The sequence below is a fragment of the Arvicanthis niloticus genome, chromosome 13, assembly GCF_011762505.2.
Source record: "Arvicanthis niloticus isolate mArvNil1 chromosome 13, mArvNil1.pat.X, whole genome shotgun sequence".
NCBI classification, from domain to species: Eukaryota; Metazoa; Chordata; class Mammalia; order Rodentia; family Muridae; genus Arvicanthis; species Arvicanthis niloticus.
The window spans coordinates 31,818,544-31,832,317 of record NC_047670.1 but is presented as its reverse complement, the minus strand read 5'-3'; the positions used below and the strand labels follow the sequence as shown (position 1 = coordinate 31,832,317).

The 13,774-nt window shown below is 40.9% G+C and overlaps 1 protein-coding gene across 9 annotated transcripts in view; it reads left to right on the top strand.

Annotated features, from left to right (window-relative positions):
* Enpp2 (ectonucleotide pyrophosphatase/phosphodiesterase 2) overlaps positions 1 to 13,774 on the top strand; it is a 114,760-nt gene that overhangs the window by 87,713 nt on the left and 13,273 nt on the right. For 5 of the 9 annotated variants that reach the window (XM_076911356.1, XM_076911355.1, XM_034516262.2 and 2 more), the window contains 4 exons: positions 1,347 to 1,434; positions 1,609 to 1,696; positions 2,769 to 2,953; positions 5,399 to 5,450. In XM_076911356.1, the coding sequence (XP_076767471.1) occupies positions 1,347 to 1,434; positions 1,609 to 1,696; positions 2,769 to 2,953; positions 5,399 to 5,450 (413 nt within the window). The remainder of the gene's footprint in view (positions 1 to 1,346; positions 1,435 to 1,608; positions 1,697 to 2,768; positions 2,954 to 5,398; positions 5,451 to 13,774) is intronic. The other 4 variants (XM_076911358.1, XM_034516263.1, XM_034516261.1 and 1 more) reach the window with 1 other exon arrangement.

Below are 13,774 nucleotides of genomic sequence, written 5' to 3'. Positions count from 1 at the left end.
TGTCTGGGGGCTCTGATACTTGTACAGAGTCAACTGCCACAAATTGAGTCATTTTATGTAGACCTGAAAGTAGTGTTTTCTCAGTCATTCTTCTTCTAACTTTGATTACAAGGCAAGTGTTATGAGTATGCCTGTAGTACTAATTGAATAATTATGATATGTACTTGAGCTTGCCAACAATTTATAAGTTAATAGCTAAGCACAAGAAGATTATGAAAAGGTTGGTCTTCTAGAAATGTGTCAATATAAAGCGCGCGCACACACACACACAGCATGTAATCTCCTACTGTACTGTAAAAGAAGCAAAGATTGATATGAAATCCAGAAATTATTGGAACCACATATAATAAACAAAAATTCACATAGAAATGTTTCATAAAAGACATATTGTAAATAGCTTGACTGACTATGTCTTCTGAAGGACTTTTAATGCTGGGGGCACCTAGGGAAATTAAAAAAAAAAAAACAACTTGAAGTTGTTTAGTTTAAATGGAAAGGCATTTTGGATCAGAGGTTAAATGAGATACTAGTTGAGCAGTTTAGTGGCGAGCAAAGGCAGGTACTAAATCCTTTGAAGTTCTGTCTTGCATTGTTGAATTATTTTACATATATATTACTAACCTAAGTCCAAGTTACTCTTGGGTAGAAACCAACTTGTTAGATTTCTTTAATTTCCCCAAATGCTCTTCTTCAGTGATATGTGCCCTGCCTATCCTTAGGCAATATTCATACTAATAAGCATCAACATTTTTGATGGTAGAGGAGCCATAAACATTTATATAAAGGGGTTTTTCTGTCACAAAGGTAAGAGTGAATGGTCATGATGTCTTGCAAGCAATATTTTCATCCTCTCCCCACTTCTAAATAGATTTTGTAGGTGAGGCCAGGCTTTTGTTAACTCTACTATGGTTAGTGTTTAATTGACTACTTCATGGGCTCTGGTTTTTGTTATCCTACCAGGTTAAGTTTACATACAAATATTTTTACAGAATGCAGATCTCTATGAATTGATTTAACATTGAATATTTTAAAATGCCTCCTGTGTTTTGGGACTGAGCCTTGTGAGCACATAGCAGGGAGAGATATTCTGTTCAGTCCAAGCGTGAGGCATAGAGAGGACTTTGACTCCTTTTCAGAACTTTCCCTTTAACCTGGGGTAATAAGCAAAGCCATGACACTAGAGAAATGAACAGATGTCCCTTGTCATCGCCATGGGAATGATGTAATCAAAACAGAGACACTTGGCTTCAGATCTTTTCAGGGATCCTGTGTACCTCCAAAGTTGCTTTCTATCAGCAAGCTTTGGAGCAGAAATCCTAACTAATCCTAAAATTGTTTTAATGTAGGAAACCTTTGGACGTTTATAAGAAGCCGTCAGGAAAATGTTTTTTCCAGGGTGACCATGGCTTTGATAATAAGGTCAACAGCATGCAGGTACGTCTACACAACTGAACTAAAATTGAGTTTCATAATTCTCAGGGCGGGATGGGAATCATGGGCTTTGTGAAGCTATAGGGAATTCAGACACAGAAGAGATGCTATTCATGGAAGCATAAATGGTTAACTGTGTTTCTTTTCTTTCCTCTTTTCTTTTCTTTTCTTTTCAAGACTGTTTTTGTAGGTTATGGACCAACTTTTAAGTACAGGACTAAAGTGCCTCCATTTGAAAACATTGAACTTTATAATGTTATGTGCGGTAAGTCACTTGTTCAATCAAACCTGGTGAAACTTTTGGTCAGTGAATTTCCTTATTGCTAGAGAAAGAAATGAGGTGTCTATTTTCTAAGACCTCTCCCTGAAAAAAAAAAAAAAGTAACTTGCCCATTGGTTCAAAGGACAGAATGTCACCCCCTTCTAAGGCTTCTTTGTGTTCCTTCAACAGTTGACTAATGGGGAGTTTTCATAGTGTTGGTGTTGGCAGCCTTTGGCTGATCTAACATAGCATTACAGTTTGACACCGTTGGTCAGAGACACGATGAAGCAAGAGTTCCACGCAGACAGAACGTTCTCCCACCTCCCTCTCTTACATTGCAGCCCAGTGAAAAATTTGCCAGCTTGCATCCCAGCCAGCTATTTCTATGCTCCTAATTATTTTTCTTCCTTGAGCTTCTCCTTGCTGAATGAGGACAGCTTTTCCTATTTAGTAAGGGAGTGCCAGTCTGGTGGTTAGAGGGGGAGTCTGAAAGTCGGGTCTCCTGGGTTCTTTTTCCCAGGTTGGCTGCTAGCTCTTCACTGTCCTGTCTCTTAGCTTAGGCAAGTCACTGTGTGCCCACTTGGCAACCATTCAGTTGCTGTGAAATCAGCCCGTTTATCCCTTGGTGGCCCATCAAGGCATATTGCCAAAGCCTCTTCTTGTCCCCACACTTTTGTGGAGTGCATTAAAGGGCAGGCTGTGGGTATTTATTGATTATGTCTTATTTCAAAATTTGGTTTTAAAAAGTCACGAAGAAGTCTAGAAGGGCAATGGTACCAACATGGTCACACACATAGAAAATGGCTGAGCGAACCATTCTACTACTCCAGGTTTTTGAGGATGACTTATTCATGCTCTAGCAATGAAGAGAAGTGTTATTTCTAGAAGTGTTGGCAAGGCATTGTGAAGTCAGAATGGTTCAGAAGATGTGGAAGGAATGGCTGATGTGGCAGTTTAGTTTCACTTGTGATTTGTGTTCAATGTTTATAGGCTCCTGGAATGTGATAGGTTTTGATTCTTACCGTAGCGCATCAGAGAACAAATAAGAAACACTCCATCCTTTTCTTTCCATCAGATCTCCTGGGCTTGAAGCCAGCTCCCAATAATGGAACTCATGGAAGTTTGAATCACCTACTACGCACAAATACCTTTAGGCCAACCATACCCGAGGAAGTCAGCAGACCCAATTATCCAGGGATCATGTACCTTCAGTCTGATTTTGACCTCGGCTGCACCTGTGATGATAAGGTAGAGCCAAAGGTAGAGATAAACTTTATGCTTTATCATGGAGATGTTTGTTTGGTGTGCAAAGCATTCTTCAGTAGAACTTTCTGTGACAGTAGCATTGATTTCTGACTCCGCTATCTAAAATGGAGCCAGTGACTGGTTATGACTTTATTTCACTTTATTGTTTTAAACTTAAGTTTAGTATGCTGAATATGATATGTGGCTAACATCTTAGACAGTACAGGTCTGGAGAATGAAGGGTCAAACATGTCATTTTCTAAATTCACTATATGTAGTCAGAAGCAGGCTCTTTTACGCAATTGTGGATTTCCAGTGATTCATGGTGGGCCATGAATATCAATGATTTGTTCATAGGTAGCTGTGTCAAAACGGTTTTGAAAGACACTTGATATTTTAAGGGATTTGGGAGAACTATTTGAAAAACCTGGGCAGGGTAGACGGAAACCACTGGGAAATGGGCATTACTTTTGAGCTAGCAGACTTACCTTCTAAAGCCTGAAAGGTGAGGGCAGATAGAGAATTACTAGGGAGATTGGCAGGAGAGAGAAGGAGGAAGGGGAGGAAAGAGAGAATCGTGTTTGTTAGAAGACTGAAGCCTAAACACCATGGCCTGTGATTTAGAAGTCTAACACTAGGCTCTATTTCCTCTACCTGGCTCCAGCTGTCTACCACGGTAGAGCCTGACCATAAGCCAAAGACAAGGTTATTCTTTACTGCAGTCCCTAAAACTCACCTTTCTGGGTCAGCAGGGTGAGGAAGGTACAGGATGGCGTGTCCTTGAAAACATACCACTGGCCTTTTTAGATACAAGACATCAACATCAACAACAAAAGCGAAACAAAACAAAACAACAAAACAAAGCATAACACCAAAGTATTAAGCAATAATTTGCTTATTGATTTTTTTTCTAAGTTATGATTTTTCTATCTACCATCGAGTGCTCCTGTCAGCAGAAATGAACCAACGCTTCCACAGAATTGAAAAGATGCCTGTACAAAGCAAAGGTGTTGGTTCATTTTTATATGCTGTTTAATTATAGGTAAAAGGATGAATTTTTTTCGTAGCCTCAGAAAAGTGAATAATAATTCTCCTATTGTGCAGTCTCTTTTTCTTACCATTTATCTCCTCCCAGAATTCATAGGGGCATAGAAGCTACAGTTTGGTGGCTCTAGAGTGAGAGGAATACATTTTTTTCTCTTCCTCTCCATTCCTGCATTCACCTCCTTCCTACCTTTGCTCTTGATAAGAATCCGAGAGGTTAAGGAATGAAGGGAGAGGCAACACTCAGAAGCTAGGGGCTTCTCAAAGAGCCTGCTCAAACCAATAAAAACCAGCTTACCAAGAAGATCACAGATAAGTTTAGAGGATGCTATAGTTACGTTTGTTGTCTGCGTGGCCTCTAGTATAGACGCATTTTGAACGTATTGACAAAGTATGTTACATAAATTTTGCATTAAAGGATTTCTCAAAATATCTAGCTTCCCTTCCTTCCTCCCCCTACCCCGTCTTCTACAGCACTGCATTAATTGGGATTCTGAAAGTAGTGTGTAATTCTCATGCCTGACTCTGTGTATTTACCTTACACACAGACACACACACACACACACACACACACATATATATGTGTATGTATGTGTATATATGTGTGTGTGTGTATATATATATATATATATATATACACACACACACATATATACATGAAAGTAACCTATGGTATAATTTTAAGGTGGCTGTTGTTGTAGGTTCTGGATTCTGTGACTGACTCATTATTTCTGAGATAAGCTACATTTTTGTGTATTACTATATGAACCTGTAGCTCACATTTTTCATAGTAATTAGTTACCTTCGATACATAGATATAGATCATCCTGCTTTTATTCATCTTACTGTCTAAGAACATGTGGTACCTCTCAAATATGAGCTGCACATCAGTGGACATTACTGTAAATGGGCTTTTATCGTTAATGTGCGAGAGTCTCCATGATAGGTGGTAGGTGCAGACGCTGAGCAGTGGGGCTTTCAGAGTTGCTCAGTCACTCCTCTCCGCAAGATATGACTGTTTGGATTTGATAAAAAGCAATTTTATACATCTGTTTGTTGGATCATTTTAGTGTAGACAGGAATTAATCTGAGCTATGGGACACTACTGTCACTCCCATATATGTATGTGCCAAATAACCACCCTTAAGCAGCCTGGCAAGCTATGGAGATTACAGTCTTAAGGGAAGGGAACTGGGTAGGGGGAGATTGATTAAGGTCCTCACAGACACATAGGCCAAGTTTAGAATACAAATGTGATATAAAACAGCAGTTCCCCAGGAATGTTTACCACACTGACAGACTCTGGGCCTTTCTTTGGGATTTAGCAAGAAGCTAAGTAGAAAGAAGGGGAAAGGAGAAAAAAAAAAGAATATCCCTGATTTGCTTTCTTTCTTTTTCTGGTTTCTACATGTGAAGAACAAATTGGAAGAACTCAATAAGCGCCTTCATACCAAAGGATCTACAGAAGGTAAGGGAGCGCTCAAAAACCAACCGAATGAGCTTTGACTTCTAGGTTTTGAAAATTGACTTTAGACTGGAGCTGGAGAGATGCTTGCTCTTCTGCCAGAAGATTTTGGGTCTATCCCAAGCACTCACATGGCAACTCAGAACCAGCTCCAGTTCGAGGGGGATCTGATGCCCTCTTCTGGTCTCTGTGGCCAGCAAGCACACATATGGTTGGAAGACATCCATGTAGGCCAAACACCCCCACACATAAAACAAAACAAATGAACAAACAAAAGCAAAGACTTCCTATCTTATGTGATGAGCAAAAGACTTTTAAAATTTTCTATATGTATTGAAAATTGTTTTTTTATATCTATGAATATAATGTGCCAGCTATCTAATGGGAGAAATTCTAATAGTGTTTTGATTTTATTTTGATAGTATTAAAGCTCTAAGAAAGAGGAAACAGGTCTACTGGGTATCTGATGGGTCACAAGTGAAGGTGATAACGACGCCTTCTGTGATGAGAATGGTCCTCATAGTGATAAAACATTAGCTCCTGGTGCTTATCCCAAAGCTGATCTGCCTGAGGATCAGTGGTTAAGTTGTAATGGAGTGAGGTGCCTAGAGGAAATCAGATTTCCTCTATCATACTCAGAGTTATCCCCACCCGGACCCAGTAGCAAGCCCGTGATAGTAAACTTGTGGAAGCTTGTGATATGACAAAAACAAAAAAAAAAAAAAAAAAAAAACAAAAAAAAAAAACAAAAAACCAAAACCCACAAGCCACACCTACCAAGAATCCCGATGCTATCTACCACAGAAGAAAGACACATGTCTTGTTCACATTTTACTATGTGGAATGTAGCTTTAATGCAGTCTCCTACGATTATTGTGGAATCTACACTGAAGAGTTGCCCCTTATGGGGCATGCCATGCTCATGGCAGCACAGACAACTGTGTACTATATATCAGCATTCAAGTGATGTCATTTCTACTCAGAGCTCACAAACCCAAATCAGACTCATGATACCAATGATGTAGAGTTTATTCTTTCCACTGGGACTCTGTCCTGTAGGTCACATGGCTGTAGTTTAAGACAGAAAATAATTAGGAGCAATAAGACAATCTATTGGGCAAACCCTCTCTTTTGATTATTATTATTATTTTTTTTTTTGAGACAGCATCTCACTGTGTAGCTTCAGCTGTTCTGGAACTCACTGTGTAGACCAGACTGACTTTGAACTTACAGAGATTCACTGGCTTCTGTCTCCTGAGTGCTGGGATCAAAGGCATGCACTACCATGCCTCGCTTTTCTTTTGATTTTGGAGTTCCGGAACATTAGAAGAAGAGATAGTAGGAAGCTGCTCTGAAGGTTCCCTACAGTAGATGGGATGACTTTCTGAGACAGAAGGGGGTGAATTGAAGAAGCAGAACAGCACAGCAGCTCCTCACTGTGTGCTCAAGATGCACACATATCCGCCACGGCTATCACTCCATCCATCAGCTTCCATGTGGTCCTGTTTATCAGATGTGTGTTTCCCATCTGACTAAGCAGAGGTTGAGGAAGGAAGGCAGCAGCAGGTTTTATTTACTTGCTGTGCTTCCTTTTCTATAAAAGAGTTTCATCTTTCTTCCTCTTCTGTATCACCACCCTCTCCCTCTTCCCTTTGATCATAGAACACACAGGCCTCCTGGCATGTAATGGGAGAGCATAGTATTAAAGGCGGGATTTTGTTGGTTGAGGCTTGACATATCTCCCACAAACTGTACAAGCCACTTGAAAGCTTGGCACCCAACTTTTAGTGTACTGCAGTATCATCATAAATGTACAAGAGCAACAGCAAAAACGCAAGTTCCCAGCGTGGTGGGGTAGGGAGTCTCACAGAAATAGCACCAAGATGCTCCTTAAAAATGACTGTTAGTTTGTTCGTTTTGACCACTCTCCATGGATTCTTGTACATTTGCTGGTTTAAATTCTGGCTGTTCTTGGTCCTAAAACATTTCCACCTGCCTTGCAGTATCTGCATCTAGTCTGTTGGTGAGTAGGCATTGCGCTCACGTGAGAAAGTCACTCCTGTAATCTAGCACAGACCCCTCAAGCATAAGAGAAAGAGGCTCTGGTGTGGTGAATTTGCAGCTGCCAGGGCTAGAAGGAACTGTAGTTAGTAACGTTATTTCTCTGCAGCTTTGCTCAGAGCTGTCCATAGGAGTTGTACATGTATCATGGAAGGGGCTTCATGTGGACATTTTTGTGGAGGGAAACTATATGTCCTTATTCACTGTTTGTTAGGCCTTAACTGGAACTGACTCTTGTGTGTCTGAAGCAGCACCACCCACCACTGATGGTTTTTAACCTGCAGCTTCAAAAGGATAGCAGAAAATATTGGAGGATAATCATGGCAGCTGTATTAGTTACTTTTATGTCGAGTGAAGAATGCCTGTCAGATCCAATTTGAGTCCTCAAGATTTATTTTGGCTCATGTTTTCAGTCCATCCTGAGGAGGAAGACATGGCAGAAACTACCAGTTCGTGGTAGTGGCTGGAGCATGTGGCAGAGAGGTAGCTTTGAACGAAGCTGGAACCAGGGCCATGGCTATCACCTTCAAAGGCCTGCCCCTAGTAACTTACTTCTGCCAGTCAGATGCCCAACTCCTACAGGTTCCTTGTCCTCTTAATACAGCACCAACAGTTAGGGAAGACATTCACATGCCATTTGTGTGTGGAATATTTTCAGACTCCACTCATGACAGTAGCCTATGCCTTAGGTCTGGTCATGGCCCATGGGACCAACCCTTAAAAACATGAGAGACCCAAAACAATGTTGCATTATGTGAAAACCATTTCCTTGGTTAGATTCTGGAATTTGTGTACATATCAGTGTTCCCTCTTCTATGTCTCTTGAATTTCATCTCTATCACTTTATTAGTTCTATCTCATTCATTTCTATAACAACAAGACAGGATGTTCTGTGTCTGAGTTCTTTATATAGTATACATTCAGGCTCCTATTCAAAACATCCAGTGTCTGCTAAAGTAGAATCTTATAAAATCAAATTTTGTGTATGCATGCACACACACACACACACATTCATTATATTTGAAGTAACTACTTTGACTTTCTGACTTTACATATGTATTGAGACTTTGAACAGTTTATAAAGCTCATATCCTATATGAAGATGTAATGTATTTCTGGTTCTGGATATTAGTTTAAAGTAGAGATGCAGGTCACTGATACTTTATGCACTGAGTCACATGTAATATTGCAGCATTTCTATGTCGCTGTTTTATTGTCCTACACTATGAAGTAAGCTAGGTGTTTATGCAAAGCACATGTGAAAGCTGCATATTCCAGTCATGAAACAGCCTGGAGTCTATTTGAGGTTAAAAAAAGTATTAAATTAGTCTTATGTGATGTTTTGCTACCAATATTTACATTGTTATACAATCAAGGTCTGTATAAAATAAACAGGAGGAAAAACATGGTCTTCAGAAATGGTTTGCTGAAGTCACACTGCTTCTAGGTAGGTGGCAAATTCTAGATCTGTGTTGCGTAATGGCTGTTGTTTTTCGGTCACAAATAGCTGGTATAGTGGCAGGCTGGCTATGCAATGAAAACTCATTTCCTTGTGACAATGAGTCTGCGGATGAAGGAATGAACGGCATGGAGAATGGAGACTTTCTGCACAGGCAGCTCTGGCATTATAGCCAGAATGGGAAGAACTATACTAGTTACTTTCATCTTAGTCTTTTCTCCATTGCTACAAAATTCTTTGCATTTTCTTAAGCAAGGACTTGCGGTCACCTTTATACAAAAAGGAACTCAAATCATCTTAATGCCTATGTATGCTTGGCACTTTATATACCATGTGAAATATATATATATATATATATATATATATATATATATATATATCCTAATAACTTTTGCTAGCTGGGTAAAGGAATCCTGACTATTGTTTGGAGACCTCTGGAGGCCTTTCTTTTGGAATCCTGAAATGTTTCCTGTCTCTTTTAGGTTTTGAAGACTCTAGGGTGTTAAAGAAGAAGGTGGCACACTTGCTGTTCTCAGTATAGTTGTGTCTGCATTTGCTATGGAAAGCATTTGGAAAGTAGTTAGCACTGACAGTGCTTATGATTTAGAGTCGAATTCAAGATACTGATGCCAGACACTAACTTTTATCTATTGCTTTTCTTTGCTGATATTGAAGTTGAGCATGGACTCTCTACTGTCCAGCTATAACTATAGCCATAGCTGCTTTGGGGGAAGAGCGAAGTTGGCATTTTATGGTCTTTGTTTCTCAACAATGTAACACTTCCGAAAGATAGAAGACATTGGGAGGTTAAGTGGCAAGAGTTTCATAGGTAAGCAGAGCTGAGCTGAGATTTGAAATGAGCTGTTGTTTGTTTGTTTTGTCTAAGAATGCAGCTGGGGGTGTTAGGAGAGACGGTATCAGGCTGCAGCTGTTTCTGAAGTGCCGATAGATGCTTTGATGCAAACTCTTGTCTTCACTGGAGATTCCCAATGGAGATGCCTTGGCACTACTCGGGCAGAGCTTATGCTCAGGAAGAGTAGACCTTCCAATACAACCTTCAATAGACTAATACAGCAGGCAGCCTCTGACTGGAGATTACGCAAAAGACAAGGGAGGAGAATAACGAACTAGAAGTTGGGGCCTAGATATCGGGTGGGCCATACGTGCAACTTTACTTCATCAATAAAATAGAGGTGATCCTGATGAGTCCAGTCTATCTCAAAATTCTATTAGGCAGGCCACGTTTAAAATTCCAGATTTTTTTTTTTAAATATGTTTGTTAACTGATTACCAAGTAGACATGTGATTGGTATCATTGGAGACAGAATATCTAACACAGATTAAGGCCCTGTCTTCATAGGATTGCTATTCTGTTGCAAGGTTTAGCAAGCAGATGAACTCCAACAGAATGTGTTAATGGTGGAATTGGAAAGCCCAAGGTGGAGGCTGAAATAGCAGGGAATGACAGTAGGCACTTGTGAGGACACGGGAAAGGGAAAAGCATCGACTTTTTTTTGGTAGAGATTTTGTGGTAAGGTTTAAGGATATGTTATTGTGGGAGTGAATGTTTAAGCAAACAAAAAGGGAGAAGGATTTTCATGTGGCTCCAAGTCCATCTGCTAGAGTATGAATCAGGAAGCAGATGGGGGAGAAGAAACACAAACTTGAGTCTGCATGACTAAACTCTGGAAGACAAAAAGAGTGAATTCTGGGGAAGTCCACACCACTTAAAAAGATTCGTCTCACGGTCTTTTGCCAAATGTGGTATCTGGAAGGGGAACTCTGGCATACGAGAAAACGCCGGAGACTCTACTGTAAACACGGAGCTTGGGTGTGGAAGGAAGGCTGTGTCTGGAACTCTGTGTGGTGGGAGCTCGGCCTGGGAAGACATGGAATACACTAGATCCACACCAGGAAATCAGAAGAAGGACCTAGGGAGATGCCTCACTTGTAAGGTGTCTGCCACACAAGCATGAGGACCTGAGTTTGGATGCCTAGCATCCATGTTAAAAAAACTGGGCCTGGCATGCTTTTGTAACCCCCACCCCTGCACTGGGGAGGAGGAGATAGATTCCTCTCTAGACCTGACTAGCAGCCAGTCAGTCAGTAAGCTCCAGACTCTGTGAGAGAACCTATCTCAAAAAAACAAACCTGATACCAACTTTTGGACTCCATATGCATGTGTGCACAACCATGAACAGGTACATACTTAAGTTAGGCACACATGCACACACAGACATACACACAGACACACACACAGTATGAATCATGAGAGACGATGGATAACGGATGCTAAAATACTTTTGGACAGGTGAAAGTACTTCAAAAGTTCTAAAACAGTAGGGTAACAACTGTTGGGCAAATTTAATTATTGTATATTTTAGTACTACTAGTAGAGAAAATCTTGAGTGTCTCAACACACAAAAAATTATATTTAAGCTGGTTACTATCCCATTAGATTGATCTGACCAATATACTTTTTTTTTTTTTTTTTTTTACTGGAATTGGGCCACATAAATACATACAACAATTGTACCTATAAAAATTTTCTAATAACTTTTTTTTAATTAGGTATTTTAAAATGTCAGTACTTTCCATAGATTAGAAATCATAGGAGGGAAAATTCAAAATGAAACCACAAGAATAAGTTGCAGAAACAGAGCTTGTGGCCTGCCCTTGAGACAAATAATCTTAGCATGTGTGAAGACTGAAAGTCCAATCCCTTTTGTGGTCTGAGTAGGAGCATTTTGTTAAAGAGAAATACAACATCTTGTGGTTTCCCCCAAGATGTCCAAGACTAACAGAACTGGGCCGTGACTGGACCTGCAATTCACAGACACAATGATAAAGCAAAACCTAGATCCTGATTCCGAATCTCAAAATTTATTTTTCCTACTGCAAAAATGATTTCTCTTCTTTCTTGCATAAATTATTAAGCCATACAAAGAGCTAGGTAGATTTCTGGGAAGCCAGGTGGGGGTTTAGGCTGGAGTTTGGGAAGAATGATGTAATTGCACATTTTTCCTTGCGCTCAGTGACAATTGGGGGAAGAAAGCAAATGAGACAGTGATATGCTTGTGCTTGGCTGTGTTCTAGAAGCTGCAGTTGTGTCAATAGCTTGAAGCTGTGGAGTTGTTTTCTGAAGCAAGCCTAATCTTTGTGTGCTTAGCTGAAGAGCAGACAGAGATGGGGAGGCCTCCCAGGGAGACTTCGAAGGCTGGCCCATCAATCTTGTGCCCCATCTGTCCCTTTCCTCATGTCCCTTCCATCTTGTTTGAACTGTGTGACTGTGTTGTTTGTCAGGAACTTTGTTGGTTGTTAACAAATATCCAAGGGTGACAGATGTAAACTGGTGTGGAGATTACACTGGTTTAATATTATTTGCCCTAGAATGTTTTTTTTTTTTTTTTTTTTTTTTGCCAGTTTATGCCTATTTGCAACATGTCTCATTTGTGTTACCATCATTCTGTGCGGATACCAGAGACAGTATAACCTGTGCTACATGCTGATTATAGGTGGCAGGATTGTCTTTGGACTATGAGCTCTTTGAGGACAAGAGCCCTAAGTCATTGTTGCTCAGTATCTCCATTCTCCAGCCCAAGGACAGGCACAAAGAAGGATCTTAAACTTTCTTTCTTTCTTTTCTTCCTTCCTTCCTTTCTTTTTTTTATTGGATATTTTATTTACATTTCAGATGTTATCCCCTTTCCCCATTTCCTCCCAACCCAGGAACCCCCTATCCCACCCCATATCCTCCTGCTTCTATGAGGATGTGCCCCTACACACACACACACACACACACACACACACACACACACACACACACTCCTACCTCCTTACCCACGAATTCCCCCACACTGAGGCATCCAGCCTTCATGGGACCAAGGACCTCCTCTCCCACCTATGCTCGACAAGGCCATCCTCCCCTACATATATTGCTGGAGACATGGGTGCCTCCCTTTGTGCTCCTAGGCTGGTGATTTAGACCCTGGGGAGCTCTGGTTGGTTGGTATTGTTGTTCTCCCCATGGGGCTTCAAATCCCTTCAGCTCCTTAAATTTCTCTCTCTCTAACTCCTCTATTGGGAACCCCATGATCAGTTCAATGGTTAGCTGTGAGCATCCACCTCTGTATATGTCAGACTCTGGCAGACCTCTAAGGAGACAGCTATATCAGGCTCCTGTCGGCATGCACTTCCGGACATCCATATCAGCGGCTACCTTTGGTGACTGCACATGGGATAGATACCCAGGGGGAACAGTCTCCAGATGACCCCTCTTTCAGCTTCTGTCCCACACTTTGTCTCCATATTTGTTCTTCAATGGAGGGATATGCAAGAGATACATGCCCGAATTGGGCCTGGGGAGGTAGCTCAGTTAGCACAGTTGCTGCCATAAAAGTGTGAGGACCTGAGTTTGCATCCCCAGCATCTAGGTAAAAAATGGGCATGGCAGTGCCTGCATGTAACCCCAGAATTGGGGAGGCAGAAACGGGCTGACCTTTAGGGCTCACTGGTCTACCATTCTAGCCAAATCAGTGAGTTCCAGGTTTAGCAAGAGACCCTGTACTAAAAAAATAAGGTGGAGAAAGACAGAGACATTTGGTATTGACTTCTGGATATGACAGGACACATGTTCCTGCCCCCAACCACATACACCATGAACACATATTCTAAATAATAAGAGTGCTGGGGAAGAATATAAATTATCACTAGCAGAGAAGAAAAAAACCACATGTAACATATAGAATTGTTTACAACAGCTGTGAGCATGTGAGTATGCTTCCAGCAGACCAGCCCCTGGGGAAAG